At 40.7% G+C, this 21,725-nt stretch overlaps 1 protein-coding gene across 2 annotated transcripts; it reads right to left on the reverse strand.

Annotated features, from left to right (window-relative positions):
- Window positions 1-3,729: 3,729 nt before the first annotated feature.
- On the reverse strand, window positions 3,730-16,866 carry TMEM170A (transmembrane protein 170A). Of its 2 annotated transcripts, none has more exons than XM_081032893.1 (4): window positions 16,608-16,866; window positions 8,597-8,698; window positions 4,792-5,925; window positions 3,730-4,615 (listed from the first exon to the last, which is right to left on the reverse strand). In XM_081032893.1, the coding sequence occupies exons 1-3, from the start codon at window positions 16,738-16,740 to the stop codon at window positions 5,795-5,797; spliced, it is 366 nt and encodes a 121-aa protein (XP_080889019.1). In that variant the 5' UTR covers window positions 16,741-16,866; the 3' UTR covers window positions 3,730-4,615; window positions 4,792-5,794. The 2 variants fall into 2 exon arrangements, with proteins under 2 accessions (XP_080889019.1, XP_080889018.1); XM_081032892.1 differs by having other exon boundaries at window positions 8,528-8,698; window positions 16,608-16,856.
- Window positions 16,867-21,725: the final 4,859 nt, after the last annotated feature.

The raw sequence follows: 21,725 nt of genomic DNA on the forward strand, positions 1-21,725 counted from the left end.
TTCTGCTGAAAATTGCTCCTTGGTGATACTCTGGACTAGACTGGGTCAGTGTCACCCAGTGCTAGAGTTATCTAAATCAAGGAATAGATGAAACGCGTGTGTGATTAAAAGGACATTACAGTGGCTCTATGCCATCAAACTTATTGAAAACCACCGAATTGAAACATAATTCCCACACCATAAATTTTTCCCATTTAAAGTGCACAATTCAATAGATGTGCAATCATCACCACAATCAATTTTGGAACATTTGTGTCACCCCCAAAAGGAACCTTACTCATTTGTAGTTACTCCCCATTTCTCCTCAATCCCCAGCCTCAGGCTAATCTTTTTGTTTCTACAGATTTGCCTCTTGTGGACATTTCATATAAATGGAATTATACATCATGTGGTCTTTTGTCATGATCTTCTTTCATTTAGCACATTTTCAAAGTTCATTTCTCTTAGGTATATACTTAGTAACTGCGTTTGTCTTTTGAGGAACTGCCAAACTGTTTCCCAAAGCAGCCGCACCATTTTATATTCTCACCAGCAGTGTATGAAGGTTCCAATTTCTCCACACCGTCGTCAACACTTTTTGATCATAACCACCCTAGTGGGTATGAAGTGGCATTTCATTGGTTTCAATTTGCACTTCCCTGATGACTAGTGATGGTAAGCATCTTCTCATGTCTTACTGGCCATGATATATGCTCTTTGGAGAAATGTCTATTCAGATCCTTTGCCCATTTTAAGATTGGATAATTTTTTTTTGAGTTGTAAGATTTCTTTATATATTCTAAGTACCAGTCTCTTATATATCACCTGAAAATATTTCCTCCTATTCTGTGGGCTGTTTTTTCACTTTCTTGATGGCATCTGTTGAAGCATAGATTTCAATTTTGATGAACTATTTATCTATTTTTATCTCTTGTTCCTTGTGCTTTTGGGATTGTATCTAAGAAAGCTTTGACAAACCCAAGCACACAAAACTTACTGTTTTCTTCTGAGTTTTATAGTTTCAGTTCTTACATTTAGGTCTATGATCCATTTCAACAGGTTTTTCTTGTAAGAGAATAATAGAAAAATAGATATGAAATTCGGACCCAGTATTTGGGAGTTTATTGTTAGCCTCATTTTCCTTGGACAGTGTGACAAACTGGGATGTCGTCATTTGCCTCATCACTGAATCTGGGAAAAAGGGAACATTGGAGTTCTCCAGCAGACTCCTCCAGCATCATCCCATTTCTGTATCTTTACAGCTCATTGGCACTCCATACATTTGTTCAAATTCACAACCAGTTTCTGACCACATTAAGGGTAACCAGGGGAGGAACTATTTTTTATTTTGTCAAATAGTTTAGTAAAGAGGTCAAAACTTGGTTAGCAGGTCAAATCTACCTTAAAGACATGTAGTTTGACCTGAAATGGTTTTACATGAATTTACATTAAGTTGACAGCACTTAAAAATGGCTCGATTTCAAAAAAATCTAGATTTGCAACTTCCCTTGAAAACTGGAGAATTTGGCAACACTGGGCTCATTCCCACAAGCAGAAATCAGCTGGAACTGAGCAAGGGTTTTAGACAGGGCTCTCCAGTTGGCCACAGTACAAATCCCCACAACTCCCTACAAGATTCCTGGTTCATTATTACCATGTTGTTTTGGCAGTAATTTACAAAGTCCTCTCTGCCAAACTCAGCACTGTTAGCCCTTCATTTGCCATAAACTCCTACCACTGTCCAATCTTGGGTTATTACCTTTTTGGAAATTGAAAGAAAAGTTCTTCCTCTGTCGGGTCCTGGATACATACAATCTGGAAGCTTCTGGCTGAACTCTGCTTGCATCTTCTGGGGTGCTAGAAACATTTGTATCTTGGTCTAAGTGACAGTCATATAAGTGTATAAATACCTAAAAATTCATCAAGCTATATAAGATTTGTGTACTTTACTTTGTATACTTCAGTTAAAAAAAAAAAAGAATGGATGGGCAGTCTCCTGCCAGACGTTGTATCTCTGCCTACAATTCCTGGAACTGTAGTAGTTATCTTGTGACCATGGGGTAAGCTACTCAAATTGGACAATCCAATTCGCTGAAAATGGCAGAGCGGAAATATTTATGATGTCACAGAGTGTACTAAACCAACCCTGGGGCCTCTCTTCATGTAGACTTACTACTGAAATAATAAAATTATCACACACTATCACAGTGTGTAATCACACAAAAGCTTGTTGATAGTTAATATATAGCCTACAAAGTGGAGTTAATAAGAGTCAAGTTCAACTTTGAACAAGAATTTTAAGATAAAGTAGTAAGAAGTTGAACATAAAAGAAATACAGTTAAACATGTAAGTTAAATTATATAAAAAAAACACGACTTAGACAACCTTATTACAAGATTAAACTCATTGGCCACTGAAAAAAGAAATAACAGTTCCAGTTCACAGAATTGAAAGTAATTCTTTATTGATAAAACATTTATACCAGAATTAGAAATGTCAGTAGAAAAATAAAATTTAAATAATTTTCTATCATACAAAGATTTGATCATTTTGACTGTAGCAGTTAGTCAAATAATCTAATATAAAAAGTTAAGCTGATTTTAGTCACAACCAGCCTAATAGAGTGCACAAAAAAGAAATGCAGGTACATAAAACTTTCTGCATGTGGATAGCTAATGGCACCAGGGCTTCACATTCCAGGAAATGGTTTTGTAGGGAAGGTTATACGCATTGCAGTTGTAATATGAACTTAATTCAAACCAGAGCAGTCAGAAGGGACACTGGAATCAAAAGCCAACATACAATTTAAAAACCTTAAAAAACATAAGGAAAGGTTTAAATGAACTTTTTCTCACTAGTTTAGACATTTCCTAAGAAGTAATGTTTTGCTGCAAAAATGAATTAATAGCACCAAGAGACATGTTTCTCTTGGAATATTCATTACACTTTTGTATACAGACATTAAGTTTTCATGAAATGCCTTTACCCTCAACACCCCATTTTAAGGAAACCAGAAGTCAGCCTTTATGGTTGAGGGCTGACTTCCTTCTCTGCATTAAAAAAGAAAAAGTGGACACACACTGGGGCACGGGGTAGTTATATATGTCTCTAAGAAAGTCAGATGTTAGGAAAAATTCTCAAAATTTTTGGTAAAATAAAATGTTAAACACAAATGTATATATTTTTCATCTGAATAAGCAACCTCAAATAATTGTGTATTTAACATGAGAAATTTTAAAAAAATGAAAAACAAAAAAACAAAAATGAGGAATAGACATTCTTTATCATTTAAATAGTTTTTTCCTGAAAAAAATTTCAAGCTACAAAAATCAATCTACATAAGGTATATATACATTTATTCACAGGAGAATGTTCACATACTGGGATGGATGAAACATTCAATAATTTGAGGATACATTTTGTATTTGAAGTTTTTAAAAAGAGTGGATAGTCAAACTATAGCAAACAATAAACAGGTGGAAACAGAAGACACCTTTCAAAATTCATTAATTTTTGTATCTTGGCTCTAAAAGAAAAATAACCAAACATTTTAATCAAACAAACAGATCAGCATGTTCAAAAATTAATATCAGGGAAGGGGCTTACCAACCACTGGCCCACATGTTCAAGTTGTGAAATTCTATCCAAAAGAATGATTTATGTAAGAACACTAAGAGGCATCCTTCAATAGAGATGATTAAAATTATTTCTTATAACACCCCAAATTTCTTTTTTTTTTTTTTTTTTTTCCAAATTTCTTAAACTGAAGGGCTACTTTTCAAAATCACAGCTCCTTGAACTGAAAAAGTTTTTAAAGACTTAAAATTTACTTGAAAGAAAGATTAGAACATTGAAGAGTAATCTTGTTGGGGTATTTGTAAGGACATTTGCCTGCATTCTTACTCGTAATTTTCCATCTCATCTGAGTTTATGTCACTGTGATTTTGTTAAGTGGTCTAGAGTCCTATTAGTTAAAAGAAAATGCCCAGTTAATTTTTGGATCCCTTTGTAATTTTTCTCTTTGACTATCCCTGGTAAATTGGTCCACTTGGCTATTTTTAATCAGAAGCCAAAATGCATATTGTTTTAAATGGAATGGACACATTCCTGTGTATATGACCTCATGGGCTGTCAGCCTTACTCTCACAATGGAAAATTTCCTTTAAAACGTTAGACTTAATTGCCAGAAATGATTTTGAAAACAGACAACAACAACATTGATTGTATTCCAAACAAAACAGTTTAGGTGGTGAGGATCAAGTTAGATACTTAATTTTTACAATCCTTTCTGTTTTGAGGTCATGGTTTTCAAGCCTTTTAATGAAAAAGAAAGTTAGGCAGTAGAAGAAAAATTTAAAGCTAAAATTGGGTTAGAAAAACTCTGATATTTCTCTTTAAGGACAAAAATTCTCTTGAAGGAAAATGTAAAGGGCACAGTGGAAGAAGGCTATCTGAAAATTAAACCTTAGGCACTTTCTGGTAGTGACACCCAATACTGTAAAAGTGGGCTGAAGACCCACCACGATACTACTTCACTAAGTTACTTCAGCCCACTTAGTTACTTCACTAAGAAGAGAAGTAACTATCGTGTTTTCCTAAAAATAAGACCTAGCCAGACAGTCAGCTTTAATGCGTCTTTTGGAGCAAAAATTAATATAAGACCCGGTCTTATTTTACTATAATATAAGACTGGGTCTTTAAAATATAATATAATATAATAATAATATAATATAATATAATACAATATAATACTGGGTCTTATATTAATTTTTGCTCCAAAAGATGCATTGGAGCTGATTGTCCGGCTAGGCCTTATTTTTGGGGAAACAGGGTATTAAGTCTAAAAGAAAATCAATAAGAACTAACTCTAGTTGAAGCGACACTTCTACAATTTTTCAAAGTCATTAAGAAAAACTAACAGGATGTTTAAAGTATCATTTTTGTGTGCCTCAAAGTCAAAAGAGTACCCTAACTCATCTGCTTAAAATTTTCAACTAGAGCTATTTAATAGTGTATGTTTCCAATTAAACTAAAAATTAATAGAATAGAAGTGATAGGAAAATGTGATACTGGAATTCCGGAGGAAAAAAACGGCACAATTAGCTAGCTTATTTTGTTAAAATACACAAAACAACAAATTCACATCTCTTAAAATATATTAAATAATCAGAGGTCAAAATAGTTATCCATAAAATGTCACATCATTCAGTAGTTAAATCTTTTTTTGACAGTGGAATCAAAATCACTGCTTGTGTTATAGGTATTTTTTTCCTGTTACATTTCACCAAATTTGTTCTTAAAGCTGTACTATACTCAGCCCAAACCTACTTGGCACTTATTGTCAAGAAGATGTTTAACAAAAGAAGAGTCTGCCAAATTTTAATCAAGAGGAGATCAAATAAGATTTTAGTACAGTATACTCTGCTCAGAAATAAACCAATATTTTCCATAGTTTCTCTGAAATCTGCAATATTGCATTTTCTCACAGCGTATTGTAAATTTCAGCATGAAGGCTGCTATTCCAGAAGCACTGTTGACATGGCTTTGGGTAAAGGTGCACCTCTAAAACTGCTTAAATTAGCTATCAAAACAAAATAAAACTTGATTTGTTTTGGTTGAGAACAAGAGGAATCCAAAAAGATCTTCAATTCCTGCAGCTTCAAATTGAAGAAAGGGCTGAGATGGCGTTCTTCACATACTTTTTTATCCAAGTTGCTTCCATTTGAAGAACTAAGAAAACACTACATTCCTTATTGTATTCTTTTTGAGGATGCTATAAAACTTCGATTCACCATTATAGCATAAGGGTATATGCTATAGAGTCGCTAAAACCCGTAAAAAGGAGACCACCACTACACAAAATGTCTGTCCAGTGCCCAAGGTGAGGGCTTCAAATGGTATCATTTCCTTTCCTGCTGCTCGGTACACTCCAGCAATTGCTCCACCTGTCCAAAAATGTAAGTGTTAAAAAAACAAAAAACCAGAAAAACAAGGTTAACATATTCAGGAAAATATAGCACTTAAAATTCTACTTTAAGTAGAAGGCTCCAGATTGTTTACATTAAAATTTAGATATTATAGAAATATTTTGTTTTCTCTATTCTTTTTGCTTACTACTCTACGTTTTAAGTATTTCTTATATGATTTGCAAATCACTGATATGTGCTTTTAGATATTGAAAAGTGACTCCTTAAAACTGAGAGTCTCCTAGATATATTGAATAAAAACCATCTGCAAGTCATAACCCAAACCACAAAGATTGTAATTTCCACAAGACCTGATTACAAACTCACAAACATCTCCCCATGCATTCCCCATGCATTTAACAGGTACCTAATAAATCCTTGGCAATAAATGACAAAGAATCTGTGTGAGGCTGAGCAAGAAATATTTCAGGAGGAGCCACAGGCAATTCCCACCCCACCTTCTACTATACTCAGAGTTCCCTTCAAGAAATGGATGAAAGAGGGAGGAGACGGGAAGGAAAAGGAAGGAGGACTCTAAGCCTATAAAGTTGCTATTAATGAATTCAAATGGAGTAAGGGGAGAGATACTCAGTGACTCCTTTCTATTCCCCTATCACCGATTGTTCTTATTATGTTAGTCATTATAACTTCCTAGGAATTGAGTAAACGAAACAAACACAAATATCTGTATCTACCCAGGAACCCCTCTGAATTGCTACAGACACTCAGCATTGGACCAAGAAAGTCAAGATTTCATTAGTTTGAAAAGAACAGATCCAGAGTTCTCACATGACCCTTCCCTCACAAAATGCTCCAAACAAAATTCTCTTTGGTCATAGTGTGTTCATTCACTCAAATATTTATGTACTTTCATTTTTATAAGGTGTGATCCCTGTTCTCATAGTACACAGAATCTAGTCGGGGGACACATAACAGAAAGCACAAGCATGAAATCAATTTTGAATGGTGCAACACAATACATTAGGGTATCAAACAAATATCTACACATTTTGTATTAGATTGGTGCAAAAGTAATTGCAGTTTTTGCAATTATTTTTAACCTTTTCAACCGCAATTACTTTTGTACCAACCTAATAAATGTGATGTGAAGGTATATGAACATATTTTAAAAAGAAAGAACAGTCTAACTAACACTTGTGGTGATTGCCTGGAACACTTGTGACTTTGAAATGCCCACCTCCAGGGACAAAGTATACATACTATGTTACTAGTATCTTAGCGTTTCATTGAGCCCTTTTATAATGTAGCTCCAAAAATGTGGACTGGGCAAAAGGAAGCCGAATGAACTTGACCTGGGCCCTAAAGTGGGATTTGGATGATGAAGAAGGGAAAAAAGGAAAAAGCTTACAGAAGGGGCAGCAAAATGGGAAGGGAACAGACTCAATGCACTAGAGTCTTAAAGACAGAAATGAACGCAGCATTCAGTGCACGATTACTATGTGTTAGGTATTATGTTAAACACTTTATATACATATTATTTCATTTAATCACCACACAGCATATGAGTATTATCCTTATTTTACCAATGAAAAATCTTACACAGGTCCTAAGAGCCAGCAATCCAGTAAGGAAACTGGAGCAGAAAGTCTTTAAAGATAGTACTAGGTAATATAGTTAAAAATATTGTACAAGGCCAGTTATGGAAACTCCTTAATGCAGACAGGAGAAAACTGACCTTCTCCCCAAGTTATCACAAAGGTTTCATCATCTACAAAACAGAGAAACGAGGCCACTTTGTCTCCCCAAAAACCCTCAAGTCAAAGACAGGGAGATTTCTGCTTGAAGCTCAAGGTTAAATTCATCAGGGGTGGGGGGGTTTGGGGGGGAGATAAAGTTACAAATTAGCAGTAATACTATGTTTCTACTTTTAAGAATATATTTGTGTTTACATGTACATCTAGAAAAAAGTCTGAAAGCATATACCAAAATACAAACTGTGGTTATCATTTAGGGATGTGGCAATGGAGAATTTTTTATTTTTGCTTTCTTATACTTTTTAATTTATATGAAATATACATGTTACTTATATTTAATTATGGGCTTAAAAATGATTTAAACTTATTCTCATCTCTGTGACATGAGCGAAAGCCAAGGGGTAAAAAAAACAGGTAAAAATAATAAGAAGAATGTTACTCTAATTCTTATTCAAAAGGTCCTGAGAGGGGGAAAAAAATAATCCTAAAGTAACCACACCGGAATGAGTGGCAGTAACTCATCAACCATCTTACGATGCTACCAGTCACGTGGCAGCTGATAAGCAAGGAGCAGTAGCTTTCCAAAAATACAAATATCTTTCTTGTGCTAGTGACCCTATTTCACAAAGCTTCCCATGGTTTCCCTGAAGCCAGTGAGAGAAAATCTGATTCAGGAAGGCAAAGACGTTAGCCAAATAATAGGGGATTTAGGGAGAGGATAAAAAACAATACATAAATAAAAGGCACCTGTGGTTCAAGGCTACTCTTTTTCTTCATCCCACTCAGACCTGTTTCTGAAATGAGTACTGAAATTAACTGACTAGTCACATGAAATATTTTGACTGGTATTTTAATGTCTAACATACTTGTCAAGATTCCAGCAGTAATTGGTCCCACGATGCCCATCAACAGGATGCTTACAGACATGAACCTACCATATTTGTGATGTCTGAGGGTGAAGAGGGCCAGTAATCCAGCAGGGACATGAAAGAAGAGAGAGGACACCAGTGCCCACAGGAACACACCATACCACATCTCTACAAGGGGAAGCAAAGAAAGGTCGCAAATCAGTCTTTCCCATTGCAGTCATTACAAAGGGGGTAGTCATTACACCCAGTTATTTCATATTCCATTCATTTGCAATGTAGGTTTATTAAATAACCAAATATTGATGGTTTTAGAGGGATCAGCTACCTTTGACCACCACCTGTTTTTGTACATAAAATCTTACTGGAACACAGCCATATCCATTCATTTAAGTCTTGTCTATGGCTACTTTCTATGGCTACTTTCAAGCTACAAGCGACCACATAGCCTTAAGAGCCTAAAATAATTACTACGTAGCCCTTTACGGAAAAAGTTGGCCAACCCGATTAGTAACCTCTACCTACCCCCAAACATTGAAAAAAAAGATTCACCCAGATTTGAAAATTGCCCTAAATCATTTTCCTCCCACAAGAAATACAAGCCTAAGTTCACTGACACGGTACCATGCAATCAATGCCTGTTGATCTTTCCTGGCTTTTTGATTACTCACTCATCTAAAACGGAAATGCTGTACAATTACATTCATTCAACAATCACTGATTTAAGATGTTTGTCAGTTTTGTTCTGGTGAGAAGCTATTAGGTAACTGTAAGAAATCTTAAACTATTTGTGAGATTTATTTTTCTTTCTGCTAACAAGGTATATCTTCAGAATAATTTTTAAATACTGTTGAAACTGGTCTATTTTGTTTGATGGTGTTTGACAAATCCTGTTAAAAACAAGTTAAATTACACATTATGGAGTATAAAGTGATTAAATAGTTATGTCCCAAGCTTAAAAAATATATAACCTGTAAACAACTCATGTAATATGTAAAAAATATATTTGTTAAGTAACTGCTTCTCTTCCTCCACCAAAGGAAAAAACCACCTCTCTAATCAACAGTGTCGATCAGAAACCGGGGGCGGGATTCTGAATCCCCAGGTTTTGAGTCCCCATCCTCTTTAGAAACAAACCTGTATCACTGCAGCCTTCTTTCCAGCCTCGGGCCGGGAGCTATTCTTGCTTCCACTGCCCAGGAGACCTGCCCTCTCTTCTTGGCAGCAGCTCCAGAGGCTGCAGTGTCTGGTGTCCAGTTACTGCTCCTCCCCAATGGAACTGTGCCCACCAGCTCGCTCCTGCCAGGGCCGCTGCTATTGCACCCTGGCTCTGAGAGCAGCCGAGCCTTCGCAGCCTAAGCTCCCTCGTACACCGCCCACTGCCTGTCCAGCCCCAAGCCACAGCACAGCAGCAAGTGCAGTTCCCTTGCAAAGCAGTAACCCCACCTTCAATCCCACAGTCCTGACCAGCTACGCCCCCAATCACCCCGAGACTGACCTCTGTAACACCACCCGGGGTGCAGATAAAGTTCTCTGATGGCATTCCAGGAATGCCACGGCCCTGGGGTGGACAAATAGGATTGCAAATCTGCCTCTGAGACTCAGAGCAGTAGCCATGCTGGCTGCTGGCTGTCACCACTGACTTGAAACGCCGCCACTGACATGACACTGCTCTTGGGCCCTAATGACACTCCCCAAGTTACAGAGATAAGCACGACTTTCTGCACCCCTCAAGGCACTGCTGGCGCGTGCCTTCTAACTGGCTGTCACAAAACCTAGGGCAGTGAACTGGGACATGAGGCCTTGATCTGCCAGAGACACACCAAGTTGGTAACCTCCATAAAAGTGGGTTTGGACACTCAGGTGTGCTACCCAACTGCTATGGACTGAATTGTGTTCCACCAAAACTCGTTATGTTGAAGCTCTAATCCAATACGGCTATGGCCTTATAAAAAAGAAGAAGAGAGATCTCTCTGTGTCTCTCATTCTTTCTCTCCCTGCCATGTGAGGACACAGTGAGAAGGCGACCCAGGACAACCCTCACCACAACACCAAGATGCTGGTCCCCTGATCTAGAACTGTGAGAAAATGAATGTCTGTTATTTAAGCCACTCAGTCGATGGTATTCTGTAACAGCAGCCCCAGCAGACTAAGACACAAACACTCACCTGTTCCCTTCTGCCCCGGAGTACAGCACGCGCCCCAGGGGATGTTAGGAGTACCAACCCACATCTCAATTTTCCTAAAAGCTGAAAAGCCTATTTGCAAACAAGGTCTGGCATAGCAGGTCAGCATTTCTCTGAGTTTCTGAGGAAGGGAAGCACGCAGCACAACCCTGAGCTACCTCCATTAGCTAGCTCAGTGCCTACATATTTTATATAGCGTCACTTAAGTCACTGTATGCAGGGCAGAACGGCTTGATTACATTAAATGAATAGTACTGTTTAGAAAACACTTTTTTAGATGGGGATTATTACAGGACTCTAAGAGCAAAGACAAACCCCAATCAATAGAACACTTTAAAAAAAAAACCTAAGTGATTTCCCTTTAATCTACTGCACCTTAATTTGCTATCTATTTAATAGCTATTTATTGATCATCATATAGGACTTTTTATTTCCCTGACTCAAAACACCGTCAAAAATCTTTGTCTACATATCTTACAGTATTGCCTAGTTCACTGTTTCAAATCAAGTGTGTTATCTTCAGCTTTGTTCACTCTGGTAGCTAACAGTCACATCACTTCCTGATGTTGAACTATATAAATCAGATAATCTGTAATAAAAGATTATAAGGGGAAATTAGATTAAGCCCCAGTGACAGAATGGGCTCCAAAGATGTCCAGATACTCATCCCCAGAGCCTGTGAATGTGTGGCGAAAGGAACTCTGCTTGTGTGATTAGATTAAGGATCTTGAGATCGGAGAGTATCCTGGATTATCCAGGTGGGCCTTATGTAAGCACGAGGGCTCATTTCAAATGGAAGCGGGAGGGTCAGAGGCCGAGAGATTTGAAGATGCTATGCTGCTGGCTTTAAAAATGGAGGACGATGCCACAGGCCAAGGAATGCAGGTGACCATGAGAAGCTGGAAAAGGCAAGAAAAGCAATTCTTTCTGGAGTAGAGTACTGCTGACCTCCAGAACTGTAAAATGATAAAGCTGTGTTGTTTTAAGCCACTAAATTTGTGCTAAGACATTACTGTGGGAACAAAACTAAGGGTTCATTCATTCAGCAATCAAATGTTTATTTTGCCTACTCCATATGCCAGGCACATCAATGAAAAAAAAAAGACAAAAATCCTTTCCTACAGGAATATTATCTTTAAGAATCTATTTTTCAGGCAGACATTTCAGTTAAAGAGAAAAGCCACATAAATTATAGAATCCTCTTGGTGAGTTCTGTGTTGACAAAAGGGGTTTGTAATGGTTGGTTCCCTGGCCCTCTAACCTCTACAGCTGAGTTCCCTGAATTCCAAGCAAGACCTCAAGGCCAACCTGGCCCCAGTCAGCAAGAATGGAAGAAGCCTAAGCCAAGTAGGCTGCGTGAAGCTCAGCACAGACATCCTTTCAGCTGGACCCAGTCTACCTTATGTTCCAGATCAAACAACTGTATGAACACAGCCAGTTCCTCTGACGCTGGGGTTCTCAGTAGACATATCAGTCCTCCAGGGAACTGTAGTCCTACCCGTCCTACAACTCAACGCTGGAATGCCTTGATGCTAATCACCCATCAGCATCTCTTCACACTGCCAAATGTGAGACCACCCCCCCTTACTGAATCCCACCTACCTGCCAGGGATCCATCTGTCCCCTTATGAAAAAATAAGAGATGCATATACAGTTGACCTTTCTGGACAATGCAGGGATTAGGGGTGAAAATCGGAGAATAACTTAAGTCAACCCTCCACATATACGGATTCCCAATCACCAGTTTGAGCCTTGAACAACTCAGGTTTGAACTGTGTGGGTCAACTGAAAAAAATCTATGTATCAGAGGACCCGTGCAGTTCAGACCCTCGCTGTTCAAGGATCAACTGTATACTGGTCTCTGCCCCGGGCTGATGCAGAGCTCCTAAACCCCTTGGAATTTCTAGGAGCATCTTTTGTTCTCATGAGGTGACTCTTGGTGGGTTCCTGGATGAGGGCTGGTCTCCAGAAGCCACGACTATAACCTTGGAACTTTCAGCTCCACCCTCCATTTTCCAGGGCGCGGAGGGGCTGGAAGCGGAGTTAATCCTCAATCGTGCCGATATGATGAGTCTCCCACCAGACACACGAGACCCACCACTTACTGTCCCCCCTACTCTGTCTCACACTCACCACCAACTGTTCCTTTCCACACTTCTAAATTTTGTTTATTTCCTCTCTCCCCACTAGAACGAAAGCTCCTTTGTTTTGTTCACTACATCTTTACTTGGTGCCTAGAAAACAACAGGCATACAACAGACACTCAGCAAATATTTGTTGAGTGAAATCAATAAATAACTGGTCCCACTATGTCCCATTCTTGATTCCAGCAGCCGCACGACCAAACATTAACGGGTTTTCAGTTTAACTATCACAAGATACACTTTGACATTGATTGTCATGAAATTCATACCTTCAGGAAGTTAATGTTATTCCTGATACAAAGACAAGATCTGCCTTTCTTGGCATTCAGATTTGTTAAAAATGATAATAACAACAAAAGAAATCCGAACACCTTGGAATAAGGAGGGATAGGCAGAAATCTAACTGGCTAAATTGCAAATGCAGGTTAAAAAAATCAATTCAAAGCTTCCTGATAGTGATAAACCACAGAATATTTCAGAGCAATGATTTTGCCATACTGAGTTGGCATAAAGTACAAGTAACCTATTCTGTGGGGCCAAAATAGAAACTATTCCAGACTCAGGTAATGAAATTCACTGTCAGCAGGTTTTGGTGCCTCAAACAGGATCAAACTTCATGTACCTATTGTATCCGTCATTCCAGCAAAAGATGAGACATAACAGGGAGGTTAAGTGTTTACCCATCACATTCTGATCAACTTGAGGTCAAGGGCTATATATCTCAATCATGTTTACACCCCAGCCCAGAGCCTGCACTTGGCCAAACGTGTACAGGTATCCCCTGCTTTTCAAAAGTTCACTTCACACCTATTTGCTTTTATAAAAGACCTACATCAGTACCTGTTTTCACTAGCCAAAAGAAATCCAAAGAGGACTTTTGCTTTTACAAAGAAAAGGCAAAAAGCAAAAACAGCACTGTTTGTTTGGCAGTGGGCTTTGCAGGCAGAGCACACCCCAAGCAGTGCACAAGAGCGGCCCCTCAATCTCCTTCCCTGGGAACTGTACTCAGCATCAAGACACACTTTGAATTGTGTCTGTGAGCAACTGTGCTTTATCTCAATTTATTTTGTGCATCAGTTAGCAAGACGTGTCCTAAGGTAATTCTCTTTATGCCATTTCGGTTCACAAAAGGTTTCACAGGAACACTCTAGTTTCAGATGGGGGGGGGGCTGAGAGGGGGGCCTGTACTTGATGAATGACTGATCCCTGGTAATCAACACCTCCAAGTTATATATCCATAGAAGTTCCCATAAGCTCAAGTATTTAGTGCAGTTTGATATTTTCAGAACAATTTCTGAAAGCAAACCAATTCCCATAGCTACAGATTCTCTACTATGAGGTGTTAAAACTATTGTTCCAAATCCACTAATCTTGATCTTTTCTTAAAGAAAAGGCAACTAAATCCAGACAGACTAAACAGAATATTCAGTTTCTAAGTATCACCTTACATGACTTATTAATTACAAAAGATTAAGGTACCCTTACAATGGAGAGATCTGATAAACACCATCTTCAACAATGATTAAATGTACAAACTGACGGGTAAATGTCTCCGAATATAATGCACTGGAAAGTGGATAACATCACCTATGTAGGTAGTAGTATTCTGACCAAACATATTTAATCTGAATGTAATCATGAAGAAACAATTAGATAAATATAGATTGTGGGACATACTAAGAAACAATTAGTCTAGACTCTTCAAAAACGTCAATCTCAAGAAATTGAAACAAAGATGGAGGAACTGTTCTAGATTGAACCAGACCAAAGAGACATGACAACTAAATGCAATGTGCATCCTTGATTAAATTCCAAAATTTAAAAAAAAAAGGAAAAAACTATAAATGACATTATTGGGACAATTGGGGAAATTTAAATAAGGCCCATGTATTAGATCAAATGTTCTGTCAATGTTAAATTTCTTGGATGTGATAGTTGTTTGGCTATGACAGAAAATGTCTTTGTTTTAAAAGATCCATGCTGAAGTATTAAACATCAAGAGCCATGACTTCTGTAACTTCCTTTAAAATGGCACTGCAGAAAGTAAAAATGTTAAGTGTATGCATATACAGAGGGTGCCAAAAAAAAGCATACACATTCTAAGAAATGAAAATTGTATTAAAATTGTAATACTCAATATATACCGTTTACAAAGGATGAATACAAGTCACGTTTGACTTCTGCAATTACAAGAGGTGCTCAAAGTGGTTACCGTCAGCATCCAGACACTTCTGATTATGGCGAACTACTGCTTGAGCAGCACTGAGCAAAAGTGTTCACTTGTATGCATTTTTTGGCACCCTCGGTGTATATACTTAGAGAAACCAAGAGAGTCAAAATTGAATAACGAACCTTCAGTAAAGGGTATATGGGTATTTGTTATACTATCATTTTAACTTTCCAGGTTCGAAATTTTTCAAAATACAAAGTTGGGGGTAAAAAGGAAACAAACAAAAAGAAACTCATCTGGTCTTTTAGTGTCTTCCAGATTGCATGGACATTTCATTTTTTGGCCAGTGTCTCCAGAATGCCATATATTTCTACTATCATTGTCAAATGTAAACTTAGGACCTTTTGAAATAAGGCGAACTGCCATATTGTCATTTTGGGCTCGATTTCAAGGTAACATCTGCCTCTGCCCCATTATCAGCTATTTCACAAACCTGTCCGGGAAAATACCAGTCCGGTACTACACAGCGAGTCCCGGGTGACCAATGAATGGCGCCTGGCAGTCGCGGCCCAATGGATAAAAAAAAAAAAAAAATCACAGGTGCCTTGTTTATGACTGCACTAGGTAATCCAATCCTCCTTCCACTGCAGGTCATAGGCCCCGGTCTCGTATTGTTGACTAAGTCAAGGTATCAGTGAGCTTTGCTGGAGCCCGACCTCACCTTTCAATCGCTACTGTTCTCAGTCTTCTTGCATTTCGATGTCCAACACACATGCACTGTGCCTCCCCTCACAGCCTTTATTGGTCTTTCCAAGAAAGTTCTCCTCCGCTCGAGCATGGATCGCTTCCTAGCTTATATAATACATTTGAAAAACCCTGTATCAGGCCCAAGAGAAGCTCCAGTGGGGGTAAGAAGAGTTAAAAAGAAGCTGCGCCAAAGCTCTCCAACGTGTGAGTGGGAGGCTCGGCAACAGGTCTCAGAAAGCGATTCCTAGAAAGAGAAGCTGGTGGCGTGAGTAGATCTGGTCCGCGGCGCGAGCCCTCTGCAGACAACCTCCCGGCGCAGAGGGACGGGGCGAGACTAGAAACAAGGGGAGTGTCCCTTCTGACTGCCCCTCAGCCCCGCCGGGGCAGTTGGGCGTCGGAGCCGCGAAAGCCAACCGACCAGCGCGGACCCAAGGGGTCAGGCGCATCCTGCGCCCCAAACAAGGCGGGGATGAGCGCCTGCAGGGCTCTGCCGAGTTCACGTCCGAACCTAGGGCGTTTGGGAACTCCACGGGGCTGTGCTGGCGGCGGCTGAGCTCCCTTCACTCACCGCGACACCCCCGGCCGCTCCCTCCCACTTCTCCCCCAGCGCGGACTCGGGATGGCCCAGTCCAAGGGGCCAGCGAGGAAGCGAGGAAGGAAGGGCAGAGAAGCCTCAGCGCCCCGCCAAGGCAGCGGGACCCTCCTCCCGGAAGGAAAACAGCCCCCGGCGGGGAGGGCGGCGGGAGCCAGCCTGTACGCCGGGGAAGGGGCACCCCGCCGTGGGGCGGCCGCAGCAGGGCGCGCAGGGCGCAGGCGCGGGGCGGCGCCGGTACCTGAGAAGGAGCACAGAGAAGTGGAGTTGGGGCACAGGGTCCCGTTGCCCACCCGCGGCACGAGCTTCAGGCTGAGGATCTGCTGCAGGAGCCCGGCTGACCCCCCGCTGCCGCCGCTCCCCTCGTGCTCCATCCGGCCGCCATCCACCGCAGAGAGATGTGAAAGAGCGCCCGACGTGTTGCTGTGGCTCACTCTCTCAGCCCGCTCACCCCTCTGCACCTCCGCCGCCTCAGCGTCACCTTCGGCCTGGGCCCTCTTCCTCCCAGCCCAACGGCCCTATCAAGTGATGGTTCCTTTCTCCAATCAGAGCGCGCCGCAGATGGCGGAGGCGGGGCGAGAGTTGTTTCCGCCCCCTCACGTTGCGTAAGGCTTGCCCACCAGACACAACACCCACGGGCTGCGCCCCCTACTGGGGGAGTCTCTCCTGCTCTGCAGCGCCGCCTATAAGAAAGTAGGGGAATTGCATACGCCCCACCAGACCAAGATGTCGATTTATAATAAAACGTATCTAGCAGTGAGAACAAGATGGTTCAGCAGCCAAGTGAAGGAGGCTGGTAGACAGTGCAGCAATGAACTTAATATTTGGAGGGAAAATGATTTTTTTTGAAAAGCTTAATGACTTTAAAAGCATTGTATAGAAAATACATAATATTTCCCTTTTAATTCAAGAACATTAGCAAGATTGTTCACTAGAGTTCCCTCTTGAAAGCCTTTGTTTTGGAAGGTTTTTAATACCATTTCCCTAATATTACAACTGGGATTTTTTGCACCAATCAAGAAACTTTTCCAAAACAAAAATAGTAAGCGAAATAAATGTCATGAAATATTTAACAACGCTGTCTTTTGGTACATTTCCCAGACTAGCTGAGTGTATAAGTGGAAGAAACGAATTATTTTAAGATTATGTAACAGTCAATCGTGTATCACATTAGGAAACATTATTTTGAATTTAGAATTCTATTCCAGTCAAATTACAAATTGAGAGATTAAGAAAAAGACGTTTAGACTTGCAGGACTCAGAAAATGTATGTTTCATGTGCCCTTTCTAAGGATGCTGAGAATGTAATCCAATGAAAACAAAGAGTGATAACCAAGAAAGAGAAAAATGTGCAACACAAGAAATGGTGGATTTAACCATGAAGATACTCATGCAATTTCACTCCCAGGTGAATATCCTATAGTATTCGTACCAGGAGATACATACAAGATTGTCCCTAGTAGTACTGTAACAGCAAGTAACTGAAAACAAGCTGAGTGTCCATCAAGAAAAGAGTGGATAAATAAAAGTGTGGTATAATTTCCAATAAAATACTTATCAGTAGTGGGAAATAAATGACCTAAAGCTGCAAGCAACAACATGATGAATCCCAGAAATATAAAGTTTGAGAGGGAAATCTAAGCTGCAGATGGAAGCCCCAGTGTGATTCAATTCAAAACCAGTTCAAAATCTTGCAAAACTAACAATATACTAATTCAGGCAGTATATAACAATATACTAATTAACATAGGCAGTAAAATGATAACGAAATACTTATTTAACTGTGTATTTGTTCTATTATTATTTTTAATACCTGACATGTTACACATGTATGACATTATATTTATTTATTCAACTAAGGAGGACAATAGAGCAAGAGTGGCCTTGGACAGACACCCTCTGTCTCACTCCAAGTAAAAGCCAAAGTTCTCACCAAGGCCTACAAGGTCCTACATGCTCTGACTCTCTCTCTCTTACCTTCTCATCTCCCAGCACCCTACCTTCCACTCATTACACCAGACCCACTAGCCTTTTGTTGTTTCTAATATGCCAGATAAAATGTGAACTTACATTTTTTTTTAAAGGGTTTTTATTGGGGAAGGGGAACAGGACTTTATTGGGGAACAGTGTGTACTTCCAGGCTTCCAGGCTTTTCCAAGTCAAGTTGTTATCCTTTCAATCTTAGTTGTGGAGGGTGCCGTTCAGCTTCAAGTTGTTGTCCTTTCAGTCTTATTTGTGGAGGACGCAGCTCAGCTCCAGGTCCAGTTGCCGTTGCTAGTTGCAGGGGGCACAGCCCACCCCTCAGGAGTTTTGTATTACCTATTTCCGGGACACTCTACCCATAGGTACCCCTTAATTAACTGCCTCCCCTCCTTTAAGACTGTGCTCAAATGTCACTTTCTCAGTGAGACCTATCCTGATTACCCCATTAAAAACTGCAACTCACACCCCTACACACATACATTCCTAATCCTTGTGATCCTTCGCTACTTTTGGCCCTAGCACTGGTTGGTGCTCAATCTATAACGTGTGTTGAATGAATGAATGGAGGTATGGAGGACTTGAAGATTGGGATCAGCATAGCACCAGAATGACAGGGCCAATCAAATCCTCCAGTCTTAGCCCCAATGGAGAAAGTACCCAATCAGCTGAAGTACTTGCCACCCTGGGAAAATTGAAAGTCCAGTCCGTGGTAATCGCTTCAGTCTATCTTGTTAGCCAATCCCTCCCATCTTAGCAGCATTCCTGAGGGTACCAAGACTTGTTTTGCTCCAGTTCTTTTTTTCCTTCTTTTTTTTTTTCTTTAGACTTCTTTTTCTTAGAGTAATTTCAGGTTTACAACAAAATTGAGAGGGAGGTAGAGATTTCCCATATACCTCCTGCCCCCACACACTCATAGGCTCCCCCATTATCAACATCGCTCACCAGAATGGTACCTTTGTTACCACGCATGACCCTGCATTGACACATAGACACTCAAAGTCCATAGTTTACATTAGGGTTCACTCTTGGTGTTGTATGTTCTATGGGTTTGGACACGTGTATAATGATGTATGTCCATTATCGTAATATCATACAGAGTACTTTCACTGCCTAAAAATCCGCTGTGCTTCGCTTATTCATCCCTCCCCTTCCCGCCCCCAACCCTTAGCAACCACTAATCTTTTTACTGTCTCTATACAGTTTTTGCCTTTTCCAGAATGTCGTACAGTTGGAATCACACAATACGTAACTCCTTTAGATTGGCTCCTTTCACTTAGCAATACGCATTTCCTCCATTTCTTTTCATGGCTTGACAGCTCATTTTTTAAGCACTGAATAACGTTCCATCAGATAGGTAAAAATGAAAATGATTGATTTAACCCTGTACAGGTGAGGGTAGCAGGGTGGGAGTTGTCGGTAGGAAACAGTGACAAGAGCAGTCTTGACACCATTCCAGAGAATAAATTGGTACTCGGTTTTTCGAGTAATTTGGCAGTTTCACATTTCAAACACAAATGCTCTTTGACCCAGCAATTCTTTTAGGAACTGCTATAGACACACAAACTCAGTCATCTCCTGGGGGTCCTCCAAACCCAGGAGCCTGGATCCCCAGGAGTGTGTCTTCTGTTTTGTCAAGAAACCTTGATTCCAAGGAGACCAACAAGGAGTCAAGCCTCCTTGGGCCATGACCCAGTCCCTCAGCTTTCCTCTGCTTTGGTTTCTTCATCCTATACTTAACTCCTATTCCTCCTTCATTTATTCAAACCAAATGTTTCCTCTTCAAAGAGGTCTTCCTGACTCCCCATACTAAGGTAGATCACCCTCTACCTATTCTTACTGCTTTTTTCCTAGAGCACAGTCGACATTTAAGATTGTATATTTATTTGTAGGACTATGTATACAGGGTCTGCTCTCCCCACAAGAGCAAAGGCTGTGACTGCTGTGTCCGCCATTATGTCCCCAGAGTTTGGCACTGGACCTATCTCATTGAAGCACTCAACTGGGTACTGCCTGTGTGTCCTGAAACCTGATGTGTGTCCACCCCAAGGCCAGGGAACTCACCCAGAGGCTTGCCCAGAGCGCCCCACATGCAGAGAGCAGAGTCCAGGAGCCGGTCATCCCCATCCTGGGACCTCAGGAATCAGGTAAGAATGGATGAGATATATAGCAAAGGCCATTAACTGTGGCCATCAATACAATGTGACCAGAGTGGAGGCAAATGAAACTTGTGGGATGCCACATCAGGCTGGGCTCTGACACCTCCTTCTCTCCCCCCAAAAAAGCCTTCCTGGACTTCGCTAAGGATCAGGGTCTCCCTGTTTTTAGCCTCTGGCACCCTGAATCCCTCGCTCATCCATCTTTGCTTGAACATAACACATTGCCCAGGACTGTTCCTAGGCTGACTCCTCCACTTGACAGTGCACTCCTTTCAGGCTGGGTCAACAAGCTGCTTTTTACCTCAGTGGCCAGCAGAGGGTGGAGGACAGGGAGGGAGGGAAGCTGCTATGTAGTGGTAGGGGCCCCAATGCCCCAGCCCATTGCTCAGCACACCCCTCAATGTTCTGGTCCTTGAGATATTTGCAGCCAAATGCTAGGACAGCTCCTGATGCCCAGAGATCTATGTCATTGCCAGAGAGAAACAATGTGGCTTTCCAAGCCTCTGATGGGGTCTTTTGCTGTATGCCCAGTTTGGTTTACCTGTTAGGAGTGTGTTATTGAAGTCAAAGATAGGACTTTGAGTCCCAGCCTGTACACTAAACTATATGACCCTAGCCTTTCTATTACACAGAGTTCCCATTAATAAATCTGGGGTTTCAAATACCTTCTCCATGATACTGTGAGGAGGGGGCATAGGTTTTATGGAGCCTGAAGCTCCTACAGTTTGACAGATCCTCAAATGAGGAGTTTTGATGCTTCAACTTCAAGGTCAACATACCTGTTCCCTGCAAGAAAAGCAAAAAATGCCTCATCCCCCTTGCCCTGCTTGCTCTGCAGTGAAGATGTGGGTCTACTATCCAGGTGCCACCAATCTAAGGCCATACCCAGGCTGAGAATCAGAAGCTAGCACCCTCCAGAATCCCTTCTGGTGACTGATGGCAACAGTAAGGGCTGCTCCCATGTCCAGAGAGAATGACCACAGTTCTGGTGGCAACTGTCAGTCCCCAGACCAACTCTGTGCCCCAGTGAGATTTGGGGTATTCTGTTTGTGTGGTTTCAAACCCGCTGTCTTGACCTTCCTAGAGGTTTTGAGAGCTTTTTTGTTTGTTTTTTTTTTCCCCTTTTAATTATTTACTGAGCACTTGCTGGCTCTCATTTTCTGAGCTCAGTACTAAGCCCACCCTACATATCCAGCATCCCTTTAATAAGACTTTGCTTC

The sequence above is a fragment of the Rhinolophus hipposideros genome (genome assembly GCF_964194185.1).
Source record: "Rhinolophus hipposideros genome assembly, chromosome: 21".
Taxonomy (NCBI): Eukaryota; Metazoa; Chordata; class Mammalia; order Chiroptera; family Rhinolophidae; genus Rhinolophus; species Rhinolophus hipposideros.

Coding starts and splice junctions, on each gene's coding strand:
- TMEM170A (XM_081032892.1), bottom strand. CDS start 16,740: ATGGAGCACGAGGGGAGCGGCGGCAGCGGGGGGTCAGCCGGGCTCCTG. Junction 8,699..16,607: donor TTCTCTGTGCTCCTTCTCAG/GTACCGGCGCCG, acceptor TTCCCCTTGTAG/AGATGTGGTATGGTGTGTTC. Junction 5,926..8,527: donor TACTGCTGGAATCTTGACAA/GTATGTTAGACA, acceptor ATTTTTGGACAG/GTGGAGCAATTGCTGGAGTG.